This window comes from Lynx rufus, unplaced genomic scaffold (genome assembly GCF_022079265.1).
Source record: "Lynx rufus isolate CCGP_SWC_20201006 ecotype Redwood Valley unplaced genomic scaffold, mLynRuf1.p SCAF_11, whole genome shotgun sequence".
NCBI classification, from domain to species: Eukaryota; Metazoa; Chordata; class Mammalia; order Carnivora; family Felidae; genus Lynx; species Lynx rufus.
In genome coordinates, this window is record NW_025814825.1 from 38,937,092 (window position 1) to 38,963,267 (window position 26,176).

Below are 26,176 nucleotides of genomic sequence, written 5' to 3' on the forward strand. Positions count from 1 at the left end.
TACATGGATTAAAATGATAGTTACACACCTTGCTTTATTATATATTATGAACTATGAATAAAGTTCTATACATGTGATTCTTATTCCTCAATTGTAATACATAAAATGAAATCAACCTATTTCCATCACAACCCCCCCCCCCCCACACACACACTGAGTAATTTTAAAGTTCAGTGAAAGTATGCAAAAGGAAACCAAGAGCTGAATTTGTGGGTAGGAGCCAAAATCATGAAATTGTTGTGTAAGAAAAAGGGGAAGTTGCTCTTGAGAGGCAAGGGGAGAAAAGAGAAGGATGGGGAAAGGAGAGCTGAAGTAAGGACTTAGGGATTCTTTGTAAAAAGGAAAGTGCCTAAAATTAAATTTCAGGTTATTAATGTTGTTACACTAAATCTGTATGCTTTCCCAAACCTTCAATAATGTCTGCTATGTTAATTACCTTAGATCAAGACTAGGGCACCACAAAAGGAGGAGAGAGAGTTCTAAGAGCCATTAAGTCACAAGGGCCAACCTGGAGGTTAGCCAAAGGTTTCTCTCCTCAGATAATCTCTCTTTGTATTCATATGGCATTTATCTAACCTCATTTAGAATGTGCACTTCACTGTAAAATGTCTTACTCATCTTTGAATTCTCAGGAATAACCATATTCATCCCAGAGTATGACAGGATGTCACATAACAGGTGGGTCTTAGTGCATACTCTGTGTTCCGGGGGAACTTCTGACTCTCCCCACTTCATAGTTCCCACCCTTCCTGCTCAAGTCACATCTCCACTTTGGGTCTTGGATTCAACATACAGCCTTCCTCTTCTTCAGCCTTCCTCATACCATTCCCTCAGACATTCCCTTTGACTCTATATAACTGGACCTAACCTGCATGGGTTCAATTGGGCCTGGCCCACCAGCAAGACTGGGCATAGTGCCTCATCCATAACCAATGCTTAAAATGATTATTAGATTCAGTCAAAGTAATCACATGGTAGCAATTCTCTAGAATACCTACTAATGACTCTATCAGTTAAGTAGTGCTTGAATCTATAAGTAGTAATAGTGATTCTCAAATTTTTAATCCAGCTCCAATGGCCAGGGTTATGTTAAGGTTTACTTTCTATAAGAGGTCACAAGAATACAGTAATAGTATTTTGACTTTTTAAAAATATAAAATGCTATCAAATGCTTTAATATTAAATGTGTTTTTCAAAACAATGTAATCCCTTCCAACCTGCCCAAGAGATTGTGATAATACCCTTCCCCAGTCCCACCACCTCCTGATGACTGTGGAAGGCCTGGAGAGATGAGAAGTTCTTCCGCTGTTTGATGGAGAATCATTAATTTAGAGTTGGGGAAGTCACTATGGAAAAAGTCTCTCTATCTTTCTTAAGACTACAAGTAACCAGGAAAAATACAAATACATTAATCCATTACACTTATGAATAGTGTCATACGAACTGCTAAAAAATATGACCTACCCATCTAGGAGGGCGATGACGTTCTTCCTGGGCCGCCCAATATTAGGGCCATACAAGCTGGCTCTGGAGTAAATCCGGATGGGCTGCAACAGGCTCTTCAGCTGGATGTAATCCTTTCCCAACTGGCTGCCATTTACTGCCCGGCCATGCATGGTTCGATAGTTATTTGGCTCTAGATTAAAAGCAGACATGCAAGTCAGAGTTGAGAAGGGTAAGGCTCTGCCAACCCTTTCCTGTCCACATATCTCTCTGCTTTTTTCTTAACAATGTGAATAAAATAGCCAAAAAGAGGGTGTGAACTAGTTTAACTCGAGGAACCATCATAACAAAAAGTCAAGTGCTATTTTACCATTCTCCTCATTTTCAAATGAATCTTTCAAAAGATCTCCTACTCCACAAAAGAGAGACCACACTGATTTTGGGTGATACTTTATAATGAATTATAATGAATAATACTGGGTTGAATATTGTCTCCCAAAGTTCATGTCCACCTGTAGCTTCAGAACGTGACCTTATTTGGAAATAGGGTCTTTGAAGATGTAGTTAAGATGAGGCCATATGGGATCAGGGTGTACCCTAAATCAAGTGACTGGTGTCTTTATAAAAGAAAGGAGAGGGAGGTTCAGGTACACAGACATACTGGGAAGAGGGCCATGTGTCGACAGAGGCAAAGACTGGAGGAATGATGTTATGCCAAAGATCGCTGGTAGCTACCAGAAGCTAAGAGCAAGGCATAGAGTAGATTCTCCCATAGAGCCTCCAGAAGGAATCAGCCCTGCAATGCTCTGATTTTGAGCTTCTGGTTCCTTGAACTGTGAGAGACTAAATTTCTGCTGTTTTACACCACTGAGTTTGTGGTAATTTGTCATGACAGGCTTAGGAAACTGATATAAATGGTAAGAAAGCAAGGCTTTATAAAGATGGTCATTGTACCAAAAATAAAAATCTTGGGGTGTCCGGGGGGCTCAGTCAGTTAAGCATCCGACTTCGGCTCAGGTCATGATCTCACAGTTCATGCATTTAAGCCCCACCTCTGTGCTGACAGCTCAGAGCCTGGAGTCTGCTTCAGATTCTGTGTCTCCTTCTCTCTCTGCCCCTCCCTTGCTTGCACTCTGTCTCTCTCTGTCTCTCAAAAATAAACAAATGGTTAATAAAAAAAAAAAAAGAAAGCAAAAGAAAAATCTTAATTTTCAATAATAACAAAGTGGCTGGGTTAAACAATTTAGAGTACAACATCCTCCCTTAGTTTCTATTAACTTGGTGTTCTAAAAGGGCATAGGAAAATCCTAAAAACCAGCAGCTCCACTGCTGGAAAGAGCTAACCTGATTTGGAATGAAGCACATGCCCCAGGTAAGGCCAACACCTTGGTTACCTACAAGTTTTGATACTGGTAGGGTCAAGAAATTGACCAGCAGACTTGCAAGAAATTTAACAGGGAAATTTTGGGAATAGGACAGTCACAGTGGGCCTTGATAAGCCCACACATACCCTTTGTAGTCTGGAAAGCTGTGTGTGCTCAGTAGACTGGAGAGGGCACTAACTATCCATGTACTGACAGATGAATGTGAAACCTAGCACACTCATAAAGGAGACATAACAAAGCAAGTCAAAAAGGAAAAGTCAGTGAGAATTGTAAACTGTTTAAATTTGGAATGTGTTCCCCAAATCACACACAGATCCACTGGCAAAGGTTAGAAGTCTTACTGGCTTAAGGTAAGCACAACCTCTAATCAATCATTGTCTCACCATTAAGCTATGATGACCCAGGGGCAATCTTTAGGAAGCTGGCCTAGACAATGATTAAAAAATAGAAAAACAAGATATATCAGCAGCTATAAAATGCAAAAGAGACAGATGCTACACTATTAGTCCAGGTAAGTTACTAAACAAACAAATAAAAAAGAAACAACAGAAACAACCTCTGAGATGGAGGATTTGGAATCTAGAGTTGTTCCAACATATTATTTAAAATGTATAGTTTTCAACAACAACAAAAATTACAGCATGCAAAGAGATAGGATCCATAAAGAAGAAAAAAAAAGTAGTCAATGGAAACTGTCTCCTAAGGGAGAAGGACTTCAAAACTACTATCATAAATATGTTCATAGAACTAACAGGAACAATACAAAATTAAAGGAAAGTATGATTGTATCGACTAATCAAATATAAATGAAGAGAGATATTATAAAAATGATCAAATGAAAATCTGGGACCTGAAATAACTCTTCACATACAGAGGAACACAATGAAATTATCAGCTGAATTTTTACCAAAAATAATGGAGGTCAGAAAACTGTAGAATGACATATTCAAAATGCTGAAAGAAAAAAAAATTGGCCAAGAATTCTATATGTAGCAATCTATCCTTCAGAACTGAAAGCAAAATTTACATCTTAAAGATTTTTTTTAAGTTTATTTATTTTGAAGTGCAGAGCCTGATGGGGTGCTCAAACTCACAAACCACGAGATCATGACCCGAGCAAAAATCAAGAGTCAGATGCCTAACTGACTAACCCATCAGGTATCCCAAAATTTAGACCTTAACCAGAAAAACAAAGAACAGAACTTGTGAGAAAATCTGCCTTACAAGAAATAGGAAAGGAAGTCTTTTAGGTTGAAAGGAAATGATACCAGATGGTGACTCAAAACCACACAAAGAAATATAGAACACTAGTAATGGCAATTACATAGAAAATATAAAAGATAGTTGAAAATATCCATTACTCTCCTTTTTTTAAGTTTATTTAATTTTGACAGAGACAGAGAGAGAGAGAGAGAGAGAGAGAGAGAGAGAGTCCATGGGGCTCAAATCCACGGACTGGGAGATCATGACCTGAGCCAAAGTCAGACACTTAACCAACTGAGCCATCCAGGCACCCCTCCATTACTCTTTTTTAATGAATTTGAATAATAGTTGCATAAAAACAAAAACTATAAAACTGTGTTGTTGGGCTTATGACATATGAAAATGTAATGTTTATAATAATAATGGCTACAAAACAGAGAGAAATGGAGTTCTATTGGAGTAAATTTTCTATAGTTAAGTGGAATTAAGTTAGAATTACTCTAAAATAGATTGTAATGAATTCAGATATATTACAATAAGAAATTACTAGGAAAATAAGTAAAACAAAATAAAAACAAAGAAATTAAAGTGGTACATTATACAATATCTCTTCTGCATAAAAAGGCAGTACAGGATGGTACAAAAACAGACACTCAGATCAATGGAACAGAATAGAGAACCCAGAAATGGACCCACAAACATATGGCCAACTAATCTTTGACAAAGCAGGAAGGAATAATCAGTGGAATGGAATAAAGACAGTCTCTTCAGCAAATGGTGCTGGGAAAACTGAACAGTGACAAGCAGAAAAATGAATCTGGATCACTTTCTTACACCATACACAAAAATAAACTCAAAATGGATGAAAGACCTAAATGTAAGAAGGAAACCATCAAAATCCTCGAGGAGAAAGCAGGCAAAAACCTCTTTGACCCTGGCCGCAGCAACTTTTTATTCAACACATCTCCTGAGGCAAGGGAACCAAAAGCAAAAATGAACTACTGGGACCTCATCAAAATTAAAAGCTTCTGCACAGTGAAGGAAACAATCAGGAAAACTAAAAGGCAGCCGACAGAATGGGAAAAGATATTTGCAAATGACATATCAGATAAAGGGTCAGTATCCAAAATCTATAAAGAACTTATCAAACTCAACACCTAAAAAACAAATAATCCAGTGGAAGAAATGGGCAAAAGACATGAATAGGCACTTCTCCAAAGAAGACATCCAGATGGCCAAGTGACACATGAAAAAATGCTCAACATCACTCATCATCAGGGAAATACAAATCAAAACCACAATGAGATAACCACCTCACACCTGTCAGAATGGCTAACATTAACAACTCAGGCAACAACAGATGTTGGCGAGGATGCGGAGAAAGAGGATCTCTTCTGCACTGCTGGTGGGAATGCAAACTGGTGCAGCCATTCTGGAAAACAGTATGGAGTTTCCTCAAAAAGTTAAAAGTAGAACTACCCTATGACCCATCAGTTGCACTACTAGGTAATTCAAGGGATACAGGTATGCTTTTTTGAAGGGAAACATGCACCCCAATGTTGATAGCAACACTATCAACAATAGCCACAGTATGGAAAGAGCCCAAATGTCCATCAATGGATGAATGGATAAAGAATATGTGGCATATATATACAATGGAGTATCACTCGGCAATCAAAAAGAATGAAATCTTGCCATTTGCAACTATGTGGATGGAACTAGAGGGTATTATGCTGAGCAAAATTAGTCAGAGAAAGACAAACATCATATGACTTCACTCATATGAGGACTTTAAGATACAAAACAGAGGAAAATAAGGGAAGGAAGGGAAGCAAAAACAGGGAGGGCGACAAAACAGACTCTTAAATATGGAGAACAAACAGAGGACTACTGGAGGGGTTGTGGGAGGGGGGTATGCTAAATGGTTAAGGGCATTAAGGAATCTTACTCCTGAAATCATTGTTGCACTATATGCTAAATTGGATGTAAATTAAAAATAATAAATTAAATAAAATGGTAAAAAATAAAGGCAGTACAGGATAAACAGAGGAATAAAAAATGAAATAAATGGAAAACAGCAAGATGGCAGATATAAATTCAACAATATTAACAATTACATTAAATGTAAATGGATTGAACACTCCAATTAAAAGCAGAAATTGTCAGGATGAATAAGAAAACTAAGATCCAACTAAACAGACATACTTTAAAGTAAAAGATACAAATAGGTTGAAAGTAAAAGGATGAAAAAAGATATACCATGCAAACAGTAACCATAAGAGAGCTGGAATGACAATACTAATATCAGACAAAATAGACTTTAAGACAACAGTGTTACTAGACATAATGTGGGGCATTTTATAATGATAAAAGTGTTAATTTGTCAGGAAGATATAACAATTATAAACATATACATACCAAAAACAGAACACCAAAATATATGAAACAAAATTAAATAGAAAAATAGAAAATCCAACAATAATAGGAGACTTCAATATGGTATTCTTAGTTATCAGTAGAACAACTAGGCAGAAAATTAGCATTGATATAGGAAACTTAAATAACACTATCAGCCAACTTGACCTTATTGATATCCTTAGAACACTCCACTCAACAGTAGGATACCCATTCTTTTTTTAGTGTATATAGAACATCCTTCATGATAGACCATATGGTAAGCCATCAAACAAGTCTCATATATTTAAAAGGATTCAATCATATAATGTATGTGCCCTTCTCACAACAGAATTAAACTAGAATTCAACAACAGAAAGAAATTTGAGACATCTATAAATATTTGGAAGTTAAATAATCCATGAGTCAAAGAAGAAAGTGGAATTAGAAAATATTTTTAATGAAATGAAAATAAAAATATAGTATGTAAAAGCACATGGGATGACACCAAATGCACAATCCATGAAAGAAATAATTGATTAATTAGACTTGATTAAAATTAAAAGTATTTGCTCTGCAAAAGACAATTTTATGAGAATGAGAAGACAAGCCACAAATTGGGAGAAAATACTTGCAAAAGACACATCTGATAAAGGACTGTTACCTAAAATATACAAAGAACTCTTAAAAATTAGCAAAAAAGAAACAAATGACCCAATTTAAAATGGGACATAGACTTCAACAGACACCTCACCAAAGGAGATATACAAATGGCAAATAAAAAATGTGAAAAGATAAAAACAATATGAAAAGATGCTCCACATACGTCATCAGGGAAATGCAAATTAAAACAACAATTAAATACAACTCTATACTATTAGAATGACCAAAAATTGTTAACACTGACAGCACCAAAAACTATGTCGAATGTGAAGCAACAGGAATGCTCAGTCATTGCTGGCAGAAATGACAATTGATATGGTCATTTTGGAAGAGTTTGGTGGTTTCTTATAAAACAAAACATACTCTTACTATATGATGCAGCAATTGTGCTCCCTGTTATTTTCCCAAAAGAGCTGAAAATTTATGTTTTTACTTTTGGCTATGCATGGATTTATGGCAGCTGTATTCATGCTGTATTCATGCCACAACTTGGAGGCACTGAAGATTTTCTTCCATAGGTGAATGGATACATAAAATGTGGTACCTCTACACAATGGAATATTATTTAATACTAAACAGAAATGAGGTAGCAAGTCATGGAAGAACCTTAAATGCATAACATTAAGTGAAATAAGCCAACCTGAAAAGGCTACATAGTGTATAATTCCAACTATATGACATTCTAGGAGAAACAAAATTAGGGAGAGAGTAAAAAGATCAGTGGTTGACAAAGATTGAGGACAGGAGGAAGGGATATATAGATGGACCATAGAGGATTTTTAGGGCAGTAAAAATACTTTGTATGACACAATAGTGCTGGATATGTCATTGAACATTTGCCCAAATCCATAGTATGTTCATACTAAAGTAAACCATAATGTAAACTATAGACTCAGGATGATTATGATGTATCACTGTAGGTTCACCAATTGTAAAAAGTGAACCACTCTGGTGGGGGATGTTGATAGTGGGGTAGGCTATGCATATGTGGAAGCAGGGAATATAAGGGAAATCTCTACTTTCTTTTCAGTTTTGCTGTGAACCTAAAGCTGCTCTAAAAAAAGGTGTTTTAAAAAAAAATAGAGAGCCACAATGAGATATTAGGGATGCACAGACAGAGAGAAGGCCATATGAGAACACAGAAGTTGCCCATCTGCAAACAAAGAAGAGAAGCCTCAAAAGAAACCAGGTCTGCTGATACCTAGATTCTGGACTTTGGGCTTCCAGAACAGTAAGAAAATAAATTCTTGTTGTTTAGGAGATAAAAAGACTCCTATATTAGAAAAAAAAGAAATATCTCAAATTAGTAATCTAAGCTTCTATCTTAAGAAAGCAGGAAGACGGAGCCTGGAGCCTGTTTCCGATTCTGTGTCTCCCTCTCTCTGCCCCTCCCCCGTTCATGCTCTGTCTCTCTCTGTCCCAAAAATAAATAAAAACGTTGGAAAAAAAATTAAAAAAAAAAAAAAAAAAGAAAGCAGGAAGAGACAACTAAACCCAAAACAAGAAGAAGGACTGAAATAATAAAAATTAGAGTGGAAATCAATGACATAAAAAAATAGAGAAAATCAATAAAAGCAAAGGTTGGTTTTTTGAAAAGATCAACAAAACTGACATACCTTTAGTTGGACTGATCAAGAAAAAAGAGAGAAGTCACAGAGTATCAAAATTAGGAATGAAAGAAGGGACACTACTAAGGACCTCACAGTAATTAAAAGGATAAGGGACTACTATGAACAACTTTATGCCATTAAATGACTTAGATAAAATAAAAAACTTCTGATAAAGATGCAAATTACTAAAACCAATTCAAAAAGAAATAGAAAATATGAATAGGCCTATAACAACAAAAGACACTGGATTAGTCATTATAAATATTTCCACAAAGAAAGCTCAGATGGATTAATTGGTAAATTCTATCAAATATTTGAAGAAAAAATAATACCAATCCTTCACAAACTCTTCCAGAATATGGAGGAAGAGGGAACACTTCTCAGCTCATTTTATGAGGCCATTATTCTCCTGATACCAAAATCAAACAAAGACATCACAAGAAAAGAAAATTACAGATGAATATCCCTCATAAATATAGACCAAGAAATCCCCAACAAAAGAGTTACAAAGTGAACCCAGCAATATATAAGAAGTATTATAATACCGTGGATAAATAGGATATACATCAGGAATGTAAGATTGATTTAATATCTAAAACCCAACTAAAGAAGGGGTGCCTGGGTGGCTCAGTCAGTTAAGCGTCTAACCAGCTCAGGTCATGATCTAGCAGTTTGTGGGTTCAAGCCCCATATCAGGCTCTGTGCTGACAGCTCAAAGCCTGGAGCCTGCTTTGGATTCTGTGTCTCCCTCTCTCCCTGCCTCTATCCCACTAGTGTGTGCTCTCTCTCCCTCTCTCTCTCTCTCCCTCAAAAAAAAAAAATATATATATATATATATATGTATATATTAAAAAAAACTTGAAAAACCCAACTAATGTAAAATATCATATTAATAGAAGACCAAAAACACATTATCATCTCAATAGGTGCAAAAAAAAGAGGCATTTGACAAAATCCAACACTCATTCCTGATAAATATTATCAACAACTATGAGTAGAAAAGGAATTCTGCAATCTTATAAATAGTATGATGAAATACTGAAAGCTTAATGGCAAAACATCATGCTTAATGCTGAAATATTTAACGTTTTACCCCTAAGACTGTGAACAAGCAGGAATGTGTACTCTTGCCACTTATATTCAACATTTGTATTAGAGGTTCTAGCCAGTGCAGTCAGCTAAGGAAAGAAATAAAAAGCATTGCAATTATATAGAAAGAAGTAAAACTGTCTGTATTCTGAGACAACATATGCTGCACGTAGAAAATCCTAAATGACTCACACATGTGGGGGAAAAAAATACAAGATCTAAGAAATAAATTCAGCAAAGCTGGAGGATAAAAGATCAATATATAAAATCAATCATATTTCTAAATACTAGCCATGTACAATACATAAAAGAAATTCAGAAAATAATTCCATTCACAATTGCATGGGAAAAAAATAAAATACCTAAGATTAAATTTAACAAAAAGAGTGCAAAACTTGAACACGAAGAACTACAAAACATTACTGAAATTAAAAATTGAATAAATGGGGAGATAATTTATGTTCATGGACAGGAAGACTCAGTATTGTTAAGATGGCAATTCTCCCCCAAATGATCTATAGATTCAATGTTATCTCTATTAAAATTCCAGCAGGCTTTATTGAGAAAATTAAAAAACTGATCCTAAAATTTGTGTGGAAATGCAAACACCTAGGATGGCCAAAACAATTTTTAAAAAAGAACAAAGTTGGGGGCGCCTGGGTGGCGCAGTCGGTTAAGCGTCCGACTTCAGCCAGGTCACGATCTCACGGTCCGGGAGTTCGAGCCCCGCGTCAGGCTCTGGGCTGATGGCTCAGAGCCTGGAGCCTGTTTCCGATTCTGTGTCTCCCTCTCTCTCTGCCCCTCGCCCATTCATGCTCTGTCTCTCTCTGTCCCAAAAATAAATAAACGTTGAAAAAAAAATTAAAAAGAACAAAGTTGGATGATTTATACTTCCCAATTTCAAAACTCATTACAATGCTATTGTAATCAAGACAATGTAGTCCTAGTATAGGGACAGACATACTTATCAGTGGAACAGAATTAGGAGTCCAGAAATAAATCCATTTTTGGTTGATTTTTGGCAACAGTGTTATGAGAATTCAATAGGGAAAGGATAATCTTTTAAATAATGCTGGACAACTTGATATTCACAAGCAAAAAGATGAATTTAGACTCTAACTTCATGCTATACTCAAAAATTAATTTTTATATTAACTTGTAGCTCAAATGTAAGAGCAAAAACTATAAAACTTTTGGAAGAAAACAAACAAAAAACACTTTGTGATTTTAGGTTAAGCAAAGAAATGATACCAAAAGTATGACCCATAAAATTAAAAATTGATAAATTGAACTTTATCAAAATTCAAAACTTCTACACTTCAAAGGATGCCATAAAGAAAATGCAAAGATAAGCTATAGACTGGGGAAAATATTTGCAAATCATATATTTGACAAAGAACTCATATCCAGAATATATTTAAAACTTTTACAACTCAATAATAAGGTAACTCAGTTAAAAGGGCAAAAGATTTGCGTAGACATTTCACCAAAGAAGATGTAAGAATAGCTGATAAGCACATGAAAAGCCATTCAATATCATTTGTCATTAGGGAAGTGCTAATTACGGCCATATTAAGATACTACTTCAAACTCACTAGAAAGGTTATAATCAGAGACAGACATTAACAAGTGTTTCCAAAGATGTAGAAAACCTAGAACCCTTATACATTGTTAGAGAAGAAAAATAATTTGGCAGTTGTTAAAAAACAAAAATAAACAAATTTACCATATGATTAGTAACTCTATTCCCCTCCCAGGTATCTTCCTAAGATAAATAAAAACATATATCCACACAAAGGCTTGTATGTGAATGTTTATGGCAGCATTATTTATCAAAGCCCCAAAGTAGAAACAATCCAGATGTCCATCATCTGGTAAATGGAAAAGCAAAATGTGATATATAGTCACACACTGGAATACTATTCAGCAATAAAAAGGAATGAACTACTTTTACATGCTACAGCATGGATAAATTTGAAAAACATGCTATGTGCAAGAAGTCAGATGCAAAAGACTATTATATGATCCAGTTATATGAAATGTCCATAAATGACAAATCTATAGATGAGAAACAGATTAGAGTTTTCTGAGAGTGGGCATGGTTACAGGAATTGATGGCAAATGGGCATGAGGGATCTTTTTGGAGTGATGGAAATGTTCTAAAATTGGTTTCAGAGATGGTTGTAGGAGTATATACATTTGTTAATTGAATTGCAAATTGAAGAGGAAGGAAGGGGGAGAAGGAGAGTGAGAGTGGGGGAAGGAGAAAGGGTAGGAGGAGACAGGAGGGACTGAACAGAGGGGTGCATTAATTAATTGTTATAAAAACAATAGGGTCAAGTTGAGCATTTCAGTTTGAATTGCTATAGGACAAAAATATTGTGTGAGAGAAGATAATGATGAACTGTTTTCAAATCCTTTTTATTATCTATCTCCTCTACTAGAATGTAGGCAGGGATATTTATCTGGTATTTACTATTGTATCTCTCAAAACTAGTATAGTGTAGTATAATATGCCTTTGGCACATACTAGGCAGTCAATAACTATTTGTTGAAGGAAAGTTGAAGGAAGTGAAGAAAGCCAAGAAGTTTTAATACCACTAAAGAAAAATAACCAGAGGGTAGTAGAAAGTACCTCCCTTTCTGTTAGAAGTCCCAAGTTCCTGACATAGATTTAGTACTTCCTGCTGTCTTTAGCAATTCTCTTTACCTTTTTCAACATATTTCCTCACCTGCATGATATGTCCTTTATTAGGCACTTCATTTAGGACTTTAAGGTCCAAATAGAAGAGTATTTGGATATGCTATGTAAACTAAATACTATCAACTATAAGATGACAATATTGTTGATAATTACAAATGTAAACTCCCTAAGGAAGTAACTCTAAGGCTTTTGTCACTAACCAGTGGCAGAAAATATGCATCATATGCCCTTTAAAATAAAAAAGACTAACAGTATTTTTCCCTTGTTTTTGGTAACAGCAATGTTGAGATATAATTTATACCTATACAATCATCACATTAATGTATATAACTCAATGGTTTTAAGTATGCTTACACAGCTGTGTAATCATCACAATAAATTTTAGAACATTTTTATCATCTCACTCCCCTAGCCCTTGGCAACCACTAATCTACTTTCTGTTTCTTTACATTTACCTATTTTGGGCATTTTATATAAATATGTGACTGGGTTTTTTCATTTAGCATAATCTTTTCAAGGTTCATCTATGTTGTAGTGGGTGTCAGTACTTCATTCCTTTTTAATGGCTAGATAATATTCCATCATATGGCTATACCAGATTTTATTTACCCATTCATCAGTTGATAGACATTTGGGTTGTTTCCACTTTTTGGCTATTATGAATAATGCTACTATAAATACTTGTGTATAAGTTTTTCTGTGGGCTTATGTTTTCATTTCTCTTAAATATATACTCAGGAGTAGAACTGCTAGGTCATATAGCAACACCACGTTTAACTTTTTGAGGAATTGCCAGACTGTTTTCCAAAGTGGTTATACCATTTTACATCCCCACTAGCAGTATATGAGGATTCCAATTTCTCCACATTCTTGCCAATAGTTGTTACTATAATCTTTTTTTAAAATTATTATTATTGGCATCCTAGTGGGTGTGAAGTACTCTATCATTGTGGTTTTGATTTGGTTTTCCCTGATGGCTAATGTGGTTGAGTATCTTTTCATGTGTTTTTCAGACTTTTATATTTTTTCTTTGGAGAGATGTCTATTCAGATCCTTTGGCCAATAGTATTCTTTTACCAGATTCTTGTGTTGCCCTTAATATGAAGTGAAACATCCCAAGTGTTTTCTGGGCCAGTGTGCTAGAGATGGTCTAACTGAGGCTATGTCCTGGGCCAATTTATTTTTTATCTTGTCAATTCAGAGGAAATGACATCTTTACTTACCATTACCCAGTTCCCAAGATATGTTGTACTTTTTGCTGGCACTGTACTTCAACAGACTCAGGGCACTAGAACTGTTCCAGGAGTTATTTGGATTACGACGCAGTGCATTTAGAGCAAATATCAGGTGGAGTCCAGAACAATCAGCAAAGTTATAAAGTTTGTCTAGAGACCTGGCTGGGAAGAAGCAGAATAAGGCTTGTAACTTTAAAATCAACATTCCAACAAAAGGAAATTATTAGCTACTACAAAAAGGCTTTCTATGAGCTTCCTGCTAAGTAATTCCTGCTAGGAATTATGCAGAGAGGCTTCAGAAGGATTATATTACCTTTTGGTTCAGAGTACATTTTGAAGTGATTTAGAAAGCAGCACACACAATTCTAGACACAGGTTGCAAATTAGCAACCAAGTCTAGTCCACAGTATGTTATTGTTAACAACAATAACAAAAAATAGAATTGCTAACATTTAAAAATGGGATGGTATTACAAAGTAGCTAGATTTCTAGCTTCTCTTGAAAAATCAGAGGATCTGACACTGCTGGGTCTGTATTCCTTTATGAAATGATAGGAATAGTGTTGGGAGGCAAGGCCAGGAAAGATGACTGGCTGGTAAGTCTGGGAAAATTGCTCAGCCTAGCAGCACTTCAAAAAAATCCACTCAATTCCACATTTCTAATATTTCTGAGAATGGAAACACCATTAGGGTAAATATATTCATTGTTGGTTTGATCCCTGATACCATCAGTTCTACTCACATGTCCCATACCCACCCCATTCCTTCATATCTATTGCCACTATTTTGGTTCTCGCTCTCAGTTTCACTTGTATGAATTATCACAACAATATCTGTATTTGCCTATCTACTTCCAGATTCATCCTTCTTCCAATTTCTTTCATCAGTTTCACTCACCCTTCAAACCTTAGTGGATTTTTTTAGGGGCTCCTGGGTAGCTCAGTCAGTTAAACACCCAACTCTTGATTTTGTCCGGGTCATGATCTCATGGTTCATGGGATCAAGCCCTGCACTGAGCTCTGTGCTGACAGTGTGGAGTCTGCTTGGGATCCTCTCTCTCTCTGCCCTTCCCATGCTATCTCAAAATGAATAAACTTCAAAAAAAAACCAAAAACCTTAGTTGATTTTTAAGACTTTCTTCTTCTTTACTTCAAGGACTCTGTGACTCAACCATAATTTTCTCCCCGCTTCAAGCCTCTCTACTGTTATCAATGAATTCTTTGTTGGTGTCAGCCAGTTCTGTTTATCACAGAATCCCCTGCTGCATTAGGCTTTGCTCTAATTATTCTCATTTAGCATACCTTTTTTCCTCTTCCTAACATACCCAGATCTTACTTGTCCTTTTAGACAGTGTTTTGCAAGGTATGGATGATATGACTTTAAGTGATAAACAGATTGAAAAAAAATTAGGTTAATAATTATGTACAAGGATTTGCCTTACTCTATCTGGTATTCACTATCCCAGTCCCTAGAGAAGAGTTTCTCAAATGGGGTTCTGTGGAACACTAGAGGGTTCTACAAAAGATGATGCAGAGTGACCAAAGTGCCCCATTAGCAATTGTTATAAGACCTTAAGTCTTGTAAAGCAGAACCATGATCATTTGGTTGAGTCCATTATCAGTTTTTGAAGTGGGGAAGGGGGAGCAGGTTGTCATTTTTATTTTCTTACATATATGGGAAAGTAGTTTTTAAGAAGCACCAAGAACAAGGACAGAAACCGTCTCATTTTAGTTAAAAATAAAATCCATGGGAATTTACCTCACATTTAACCCAGAGTCTAGTAGTTTGCAACAACAAAAAGCATAGGTTCACATTAAAGAAATAATTATTTCTTTAATAGACTTAATTTAATAAACAATTATTTCTTTTTTTTTTTAATTTTTTTTATTAAAATTTTTTTATTATAAATTTGCAAATTCATGACAAGGAAAAAAAGGGATAGGATAATTTCAGGAAAGAAAGTTAACTATTTGTTTTTCCTTTTTCTCTTCAAGAAAGGTTTTCTAAAAAGTAATTTTTAGTACAAATCTATCCTTATACTTACCATGTACCACATACCATATTGAATAGCATACTCAATAGTAGGATAGAAATTTGTGGTAAGACTTCCAGCCCTACTTGTCTAAGGTAAAAAAAAAAAATCAAGTAGAAATTTTAAAAAAGAAAAACTGAAGTATCTTCTATCTATACCACTGACCTACATTGGAGTTGGTATCCTTTTTGGGGAAGGGAAACCTACAAAAGAATAGGCTAAGAAGTTGGCTAAACAGATTCTCAGGAAAATACCGCTATCTATTTAAATGAGCATTGGCAATTATTATTGGATAATAATTTCTACAACTAAATGATCTCACTGACATACAATGAGATTTAGATATTTTTATCCAAAGGAACCCTAAAACTTGAGAATTTATTCAAGTGTTCCTCTGGTATAAAAAGTTTGAGAAAGCACTGCTAGAATTAAAGAATGCATAGAAAAACAAGTCATCTGAACACCAAAATATTCACTGTTGAACTGATAATTGACTTAAACATTCTTCCCACTTGGCAAAATCCTATCTAATCAAATCAGTGTTTTTAATTTCTCCAATATAATGCAAAGCCATTATAAATCTAGTGGAGAACCAAGTTACAAGTCTGAGAGAAGAGGCAGGATTTCATGAAATCAATGAAAATAATGTCTGATTACTGGTCAAATCACATGCAAATCCATCAACAAATAAGGATTCAGAAGAATTAGGTCAGTGAACTGAACAAGAGAAAATTCACAAGGATAACACAATAGACTGCTCAAAAATAATTTGAATATTAAAAGATGGAGAGGTCTATTTTGGAGTCTTTTTAATATTTATTCTCATGTCAGAAAAAAATTATTTTCTCAGGAAAATACTCAATATTTAATTAAATAATGTTCTGTTCATTGAAACTGTTCATAGTTACAATAACAGCTTACAATTTATTACATTTATTTTCATAATATTTAGTGTCATTTATAAATCAAACTTTTGCATCAAAATTGAATATGAATGACTAATATTCTTTTTAGGTAACCTGATTTCCTTTAAGCGGCCTTTTTCTGGAATTAATTACCTTTACATAATGAGGATTTCCTATGTTATTTTCATGTATATTAGAAAAACAAATATATATCAAACACAAAAGCACATCCAACCTATGATTTCATTGATCTGATGGTTTAAGACAAGGCAAAGATATTTACCCAAAAGAAGATGTGAATATAGAAAAAGTGTGGAGAAATAAAAACATAGATGGTTTGTTAATATGGCAAAAATTGAGAATCAGAGTGCCAGAAGTTTGGGAAATATTTCCTTAAGGATAAGTTTGAATCCCACCTCCTCATGAAGCCATTCCTGAACACATCAATTTCCCTATACTGACCTTGACCTTCTCTAAACAGGTGCTACACAATTTGTTAGCATCTGAGTGCCTTGTGACATCTATGGCATTATCTTACCTTAGGATTTACCGCTTGATTTAGTCACTTTTCCAGAGTGAATGGCTTATTTTCCCAGATAACCTGTTAAATTCCTTAAGTATAGTTCTGTATCTCATTGTATCCTTCATAGCATCTATCTGAGAGCAATTTTCTCCCTTAAAATTATGCTGAAGTATTCTTACAAGACAAATCTGTCTGTTGCATATAAGTGCATATACGTGGTCTAGTAAGAAATTGAAAGGACCAGGGGCACCTGTTTGGCTCAGTCAGTTAAGGATCTGACTCTTGATATTGGCTCAGGCCATGATCTTATGGTTTGTGAGTTCAAGGCCCACGTCTAGCTCTGTACCAACACTGTGGAGCCTGCTTGGGATTCCCTCTCTCTCTCTCTCTCTCTCTCTCTCTCTCTCTGCACCACTCCCCCAGTCGTGTTCATTCTCTCTCAAAAATTAATTAATTAATTAATTTTTAAAAAGTAAAAAGAAATTGAAAGGACCCAAAGAAAGATCTAATAATTATTATTGCTAGCTCAGGATATGTACTCTAGAGTTTATTAGAAGATTACATATATTTTAAAAAAGAATATTACATGTATTTGAATACAGAGCATTTAGTGGATGCTCAGCCAATGTAATCTTCCTTGGAATATCTGGTGTCAGGTTCCATCCAAGCAGATACTTAAGTATGACTTTTTACTCTCTCCACCAGAGGGTGCCAATGCCTCTATGCCTTCTAGCCAGGCTCCCTGGCATCTCATATAAATAGAATTCTAAGCAGCCTTGTCTGGCAGGCAACTGAAAATAAGGAGCTGGGGCTTGGGTTGAAAAGGAGAATAGGCTTGGGAGTCATCTATATGGTGCTGATAGTTGATGCTGTGAAAGTTCTTGAGGCTTCTAAAGAACAAAAAGGCTGAGGATGAAACCTTAAGAAATGTCTGCATATAAAGATCAGGAAAAAGGGCAGAGAAGTAGAACACAGAAATGTCATCTTAAGGAACCCCAAAGAAGATATTTTCAAGGAGATGTTAGTTAGTGACAGTACATAATGACGAGAAATTAAGAAGAAAACAAACTCAGACAAAAAGTCATTACAGTTAAACAGTGAGGTTAGAAACTAGATTTAGGTTGGGGTGTAAACTTAAAGAATGAGTGGTAAAGAACAAGGAACAATCCTGGTACATTCAACTTATTTGTTGAGGTTCTGTGGCAATAATAGAGAGGAAGAAAACCAAAAAAGTTACTAGAGAAGCACCAAAGTTAAATGTAGGGGAAAAAAACCAAAATTCAAGATCTCATTTTATCAAAAAGCCATTTCTTCAATAAGGCTAATCACGGCTTTATATTACAAACAGATAAGCTCAATGAATTCATACTAAGATATGAATGATGGTCCTTTTCCTTAGTTTCCTCAGGACTTGGTACTTTAAAAACCAAGTAGACAGAAGACAATCCAACAGACAAAAAAAATAAGATTTTCATTAATCTAAGCAGCTGGAGGCTGAAGTTGCTAGTAGGATTTACTCATCTGTTCAATAAATATTGACTAAGCACCTACTTTAGGCACCTACTTGAAGGTTATAGTAATGAACCAAACAGAAAACATGGGTCTGAGCCCCATGGAGTTTATGTTTAGTGTGGTTGCCATGGGGTTCAATGGGGTAGGTAAAGCAGGGTAGGGGATTGTAGAACCAATGGAGGTGGTATGTGTGTGTGTGTGTGTGTGTGTATACATACATATAAATAAAATATATATATAAAATATATAAATAATAAATATAAAATAAATATAAATATAAATATATATAAATAGATAAAATATATAAATATATATAAATATATATATAAATATATAAAATATATAAATATATATAAAAATATAAAAATATATATATATAATACTTTTTGGAGGTGGTATATTTTAAATAAGCCTCACTGATAAGGGAACATTTAAGCAAAGGCCATATGGAAGTAAGAGAGTAAGTCAAGTGAACATACAGGCAAAAGGTCCAAGACAGGTATGAGACTGATGAATGTGAAGAACAGCAAAGAGCCCAGTGTGGTTTCCCCAGAAAGAATAGCAGTAGAAGGCCAGATTATGCAGGGTCTTAAAGGCCACTGTAAATAAAGACTTTGCCTTTTACCCTGAATGACAAGAAAACAATGATGGGTTGTGTTTTTTGGGTTTTTTGGTGTTTTGGTTTGGTTTGGTTTGGTTTTTTTGAAGAGAGAGAGACAGAGCTGGGGAGGGGCAGAGGGAGAAAGAATCTTAAGCAGGCTCCACCCCAGCGCAGAGCCTTACAAGGGGCTCTATCTCACCATCCTGAGATCACGACCTGAGCTGAACTCAAATGTCAGAGGCTTAACTGACTGAGACACCCAGGTGCCCCTGATGGTTTTGAATATGATCCAAATCACATTTTAAAAGCACCAAAATAGCTGTTGAGCTAAAAAGAGACTAGGGGGGAGGAGAGGGCAAAGATGAAAGTGAAGAAAGTAGTTAGAAATCTATAATAATAATTCAGGCAAGGGATAACACTGGCTTGGATCAGGGTGGTAGCAGTAGAGTGGTTAAAGTGGCTGGGTTCCTGGGATATTTTAAAGGTAGAGCTGATAACATTTGCTGAAGGGTTAGATGTAAGGTATGAGGAAAAAAAGGAGTTAAGGAAAACTCCAAAGTTTTTGACCTGAGAAACAGATAGATAAACTTGACATTGAAGAAGAAAGTGTGGGAGATTGGGAGAAGGAAGAAGGGGTAGGAAAAAGTTAATCAATCAACTCCTATTATAGCAAGAGCCAACTATGCCATCGTTGTTCAACTCTGCCCGCACCCTCTTAAGGCACAGTGGACCATTTTCCAAAGAGAAAGTATCATGTCTTCCCTTTTAGCATCCATTTAAATGTCTGATATATGATAAGCCTTAATAAATATCTAACTCATACAGGTGTTATTTAGGCGCATTCAATGCCACTTATGATCTGCCTTGTACCATAAATACTCAATCTCAGTTATCATTATTCACTGTAGCAAGTTCCCTCTAGATTATGTCTATTGCTCCATGCTGTTTAAATGCACTCACATAATATACCAATTGCTTTAAGAGTTCAATTTGGAGTGAATAATATGGGGGAGGTATAGGAGACTATCCACCAGAAGCTGGAAGAACAGAGGAATTTCTAATGGAAGCCAGAAAGAAATATGAGAGTAAAAAGCAGAGTGAGGTGAACTCTTTACCAACTCTGTCTCTTGTAATTCAGAGAGAAACCATCAGTTAATGGGGAAATATTTGAGTAGTGAGTACAACCAATAAAAAGGGGAACATTTTAATTGTAGCTATTAAGAGAGAACAGTTTGAAAATTGCCTGGGAGAAAAACAGAGCCATTTCACAAAGAATGAAGACATCTTTAAGCTATGAGCTAATTTTAATATGAATAGAAATATCTCCAGTTTAGTCAGGGCAATGAAACCTTAACTAGGTTATAAAGAAATCAGCCTATATATCTATAATTTGACTGAAGCTGTTGAAGAAGAATGAGATTTGGGAAATATCTGTGAATAAAAATTACAACACTCTCAAAAGACTGTGATAGAGACTAATTATTGCATTAATCAACTTAACTAAATTTAAAAGTAAAACTAAAGGCCACCAAATATAATGGGATCTCTGGATCCCATCAGAAGTCCATCTAAAGTATGACAGGAAAAGAATAAAAGAGACACTGACATTAGTAAAGAGGCCAGGATTGTTTTTAAGAAATATGCCCTTAAGTAAATGATTTTAAAAGATGCAAGTAATATCTCTAGAGGACAATTTAGAAATATCTATCAAAATTTAAATGTGCGTTCCTTTAGACCAAGCCATCCCACTGCTAGGCATTATAAACATATATAATAATTTCCCAAAGGTATACAGAGATTATCACTGCATTTTCTTTTTAATAGCCAGTAACTGAAAACAATCCAAATGTCTATGAAATGGGGACTGTTCAATAACTTATAAAGAATCTATTGTACAGAAAGAGATTCCAAAGAAGGAAAAGGAGCAGGCTAGACTAAACCATGTGTTGAATTGGACTATAGGTATCAGTATAACTTACAGTTTTTAGTATATGTATATATGGATAGATACAGATATATAAATGTGTATATGGGTGACATACACACAGACACACACACACACACACACACACACACACACACACTTCTCCTGTCCTCTGAGCAAGCCTGGAAGCAATAACATTCCGGTATCAATGAGCACACTTAGCACCCAGATCTTGATTTCTAAATACCATTCTCTCACAAAAGAAACCAGTGTTCCTTAAAGAAATGGCTAATACCAGAGCTAGATCAGAGAAGATATAAGATAAGCCTAGGGGGGTTCCTGGGTGGCTCAGTTGGCTATGGCTCTGGTCATAACCTCACAGTTCTTGAGTTCAAGCCCCACATCAGGCTCTCTGCTGTCAGTGTGGAGCCTCCTTCAGATCCTCTATTTCCTTTTCTCTCTCTCTCTCTCTCTCTCTGCCCCTCCCTCACTCATGCTCGCTCCCTTTCTCTCTCTCTCAAAAATAAACATTAAAAAAGATAAGCCTACAGTATTTTGTGGTACCAGAAATTAAAGGAGTGCTCAAAAAGTGATGGAGGCATGTAAAAAGGTCATAAGAGCCAATATGAATGAGTCCCCAGCGGCCAAAGTTGAGAAAATTTAAACAACAAAATGAATAATGATAGCACTGGATTATAACCTTCAGAATAAAAACAAGACCCCAAAGTCATATTGTATAAACAAATGACTAAATAAATAAAAGGGAGAGAAGGAACAGCTCTTCCTTACAGAATACCACTTAATAAATGTAAAAGAATGGACATAGAAAACTGCCATTAGGCAACACCTCAGTAGTAACTATTGCAATCAAGGACTATTGATGGATGCTAAAATTAGTACATTGTTAGAGTATGATGACAAAAAGACTTGGATTGTCTCAAAGTATCTTCCCTAACATAAAAGATGAAAATAGTAACTTTACAGAGGAGAGGCATGACAGACACCATCTTACCCTTGTGATCAAAATTAACCTTAGCAGATATATTGACACAAAGTACACTGATACGAAGCCCTGGGAAGGGTAGAGTATCACTTTAGTGATATTTTGATAAAAAAATGTAAAACCTGAGATTAATCATTAGAAAACATCAGACAAACTCAATTTAAGGGACACTCTATAAAATATATGGCGTGGACTCTTCAAAAGTGAAAAAAAAAAAAGACTAAGGAACAATCATCCCAAATTGAAAGACAGGATAGCTAAATGCAATGTAGTGTCCTAAATGGAATTCTAGAACAGAAAAAAGTATAATAGTGGGAAAATTGGCCAAATTTGAAAAAGATCTATAGATTAATTAATAGTACTATATCAATGTTAATTTCCTTATTTCTATAATTATACTATAGTTATGTCAAATGTTAACGTTAGGGGAAGCTGGATGAAGAGCATATTAAAATTCTATGAACATATGAATTGTGATTTCATAAAATTTGATGAACTTTTTCATAAGGCTAAAAATAATTCAATATATGTTAAAAAAGAACAAAGCAGATCTGTATACATTCACATGAAAAACATCAAAATGTATTTTTGTTTTAAAAAGTTAAAAAGATGGGGTGCCTGGGTGGCTCAGTCAGTTAAGCACCTGACTCTGGCCCAGGTCATGATCTCATGGTTTGTGAGTTTGAGCCCTGTGTCAGGCTCTGTGTTGACAGCACAGAGCCTGGAGTCTGCTTCAGATTCTGTGTCTCCCTCTCTCTGCCCCCTGCCTGTTCTCTCTCACACACAAGTAAATAAACGTTAAAATTTTTAAACAAAAGTGAAAAAGAAAAAAAAAGCAATGACCAGAATGGTATAATATGATCTCTCCTAAGTGATATACTCACGTACATATATACACAAATACACAACCCTATATGTATATACAATTAGGTATATAAGTAACCATTTTGTTGTAAGGAAACAAAACTTAAAAACTCGTAACTTGGGAGGAAAGGAAGTGAAGGTAAGAGGGGGAGTGAGACTTTTATTTTTCAGTTTTCAACAAGTCTGCATTTCTATACAAACAAGGATTATCTAGGCAAGAAATTATGGCCCTTTTCTCAATTTCTTTTCTATACCTCTATTAAAATAAAGGAATAAAAGAAAATTTGAAAGTATTTAATCTGTACTGTTTACCATATAACTTAAGGATCTGCTTTTGTGAAAAAAATTAAGTCTTCAGTGGCATTGCTTAAATTTTCTAAATAAGTTATATTCTTTTGCATATAATCCCCAGTATTCTATGAGTCTGGTTCACATGCTTTCTGGAATGAAAAGATTTCTCACTCACTGCTAGCAAACAATACAACCTAGCATTTTGTTGTTGTGAAACAAAGAACATGTAGATTATTTTTATCTAGGTTTATGAGAGTTTAGCTAAGAATCACATCACTTTTTCTATGAAGGACCACATAGTAAATATTTTACATTTGTGAGCCACATATCATCTCTGTCACATATTCTTTTTTTTTTCTAAATAGCAATTTAAAAATATAAAAGTCATTCTTAGCTCATACTGGGTTCTGAACCTGAGGGGCATGCACAATTTACTGCAGAATTCCAGACAGCATTCCACCTCTACACTGGATAAATAACATATGTTCATACGTATATTTAATGGTATTTCTTGAATAGCTATAGATACTTTTAGGATTAACACAAAACAAATTACTTTAAAAAGCATTACTGAATTCATATAAACCTCCTGTCCCTATTAATTTTCTTCATCAGTGGACACCAAAATTGTAACTGGTTTTATGTGGAGTGTTCATTAAATGTCTTAATATTAAAAAGGACTTCTCACACAAAGACTCAGAAAGTGTAACTTCCACCTACTCCCTTAAGGGAATTACTTAAAGTCGCAATTCATTCAAACAAGAGAAGAAGCCATGAGATCCAGAAGGAGTAGATCAAATTCAGGGAGTAATAATGAAAAGTCTACGAATGAGATTTATACAGAATACCTAGAGGGGAATGACTTTACAGTGAATGAAAAGAATAGAAAAAATGTGTAAATGTGATAAAGATATATTTTGTAAGGGAAAAAAAGCAATTTAAAAACTGAGAACAAAAAAATCTGAATAAGAAATTTAAGTTCAAATATGAAATAATCTAAAATGTGATATGGTCTTAAGCAGTTAAAGGAGTATAAAGGAAAAAAAAAGATTATTTGACCTTGATGATAGGGAAATTCTTTGAGTGGCCCAGTTGTGACATTAGAGTATAAAATAGAAAATGCCAATCTACCATAGGTTTTGTCCCAGCAAAAAAAGACTTTTATGTCAAAATTATGTAGCTCCTCTTTATTGCTTTTCAGTATTTGGATACTTTCTATAGCAAAATGTAGAGAATCGGTAAGGATTGCAGAACAAAATGGGAATAACACCAATGATAAAGTAAAAGTAAATGTATTACTGAAAATGGAAGATTCCTTTAAGGGGAAGTAAATGAAAGAGTTGCAGTATTAATATCTTTATCTTACATAACAGGGTATCAAGAAACACAAAAGTTGACAGAACAAAAAGTAGAAGTTAAAATATGTCATTTAAAGTTACAGAACTGGACAGCAACATGCAGAAGAATAAAACTGGACCACTTTCTTAAACCATAAAGATAAATTCAAAATGGATGAAAGACCCAAATGTGAGACAGGAAAACATCAAAAATCCTAGAGGAGAAAAAAGGCAACAACCTCTTTGATCTCAGCCACAGCAACTTCTTACTTGACATGTCTCTGAAAGCAAGGGAAATAAAAGCAAAAATGAACGTTGGGACCTCATCAAGATAAAAAGTTTCTGCACAGCAAAGGAAACAATCAACAAAACTAAAAGGCAACCAATGGAATGGGAGAAGATATTTGCAAATGATGTATCAGATAAAGGGTTAGTATCCAAAATCTATAAAGAATTTACCAAACTCAACACCTGAAAAACAAATAATCCAGTGAAGAAATGGGAAGAAGACATGAATAGACAATTTTCAAAAGAAGACATCTGGATGGCTAAGAGACACATGAAAAGATGCTCAACATCGTTCATCATCAGGGCAATACAAATCAAAATCACATTGAGATACCACCTCACACCAGAGTGGCAAAATTAACAACTCAGGAAACAGATGTTGGTGAGGATGCAGAGAAAGGGGAACCCTCTTGCACTGTTGGTGGGAATGCAAACTAGTGCAGCCACTGTGGAAAACAGTGTGGATGTTCCTCAAAAAATTAAAAATAGAATTACCCTATGACCCAGCAATAGCACTACTAGGAATTTATCCAAAGAATACAGGAGTGCTGATTTGTAGAGGCACATGTTCCCTGATGTTTACAGCAGCACTAACAACAATAGCCAAATTATGGAAAGAGCCCAAATGTCCATCAACTGATGAGTGGATAAAGAAGATGTCATATATAGATGTGTGTATACATATATACAAAAAGTTGTGTGTGTATGTATGTGTGTATATACACATACATGTACACATACACACACACACAATGGAATACTACTCAGCGATGGAAAAGAACAAAATCTTTCCATTTGCAACAATGTGGATGGAACTTAAGGGTATTATGCTAAGTGAAATAAGTCAGCTAGAGAAAAACAGGTATTATATGTTTTCACTCACATGTGAAATTTGAGAAACTTAACATAAGACCATAGGGGAAGGGAAGGAAAAATAAGTTATAAACAGAGAAGGAGGCAAACCATAAGAGACTCTTAAGTACAGAGAACAAACTAACAGTTGATGGAGGTGGGGGTTGGAGGGGCAGGGGAAAATGGATGATGGGCATTGAGGAGGGCACTTGCTGGGATAAGCACTGGGTGTTGTGATATAAGTCATGAATCATGGGAATTTACTCCTAAAACCAAAACTACACTTTATGTAAGCTAACTTGACAATAAACTTTTAAAA

At 35.1% G+C, this 26,176-nt stretch overlaps 1 protein-coding gene across 3 annotated transcripts in view; it reads right to left on the reverse strand.

Annotated features, from left to right (window-relative positions):
- HPSE2 (heparanase 2 (inactive)) overlaps positions 1 to 26,176 on the reverse strand; it is a 670,247-nt gene that overhangs the window by 231,051 nt on the left and 413,020 nt on the right. For 2 of the 3 annotated variants that reach the window (XM_047072673.1, XM_047072672.1), the window contains one exon: positions 1,465 to 1,636. In XM_047072673.1, coding sequence (XP_046928629.1) covers positions 1,465 to 1,636 — 172 coding nt within the window. Of the gene's footprint in view, positions 1 to 1,464; positions 1,637 to 13,714; positions 13,889 to 26,176 lie in introns of all 3 variants that reach the window. The other variant, XM_047072671.1, reaches the window with a different exon arrangement.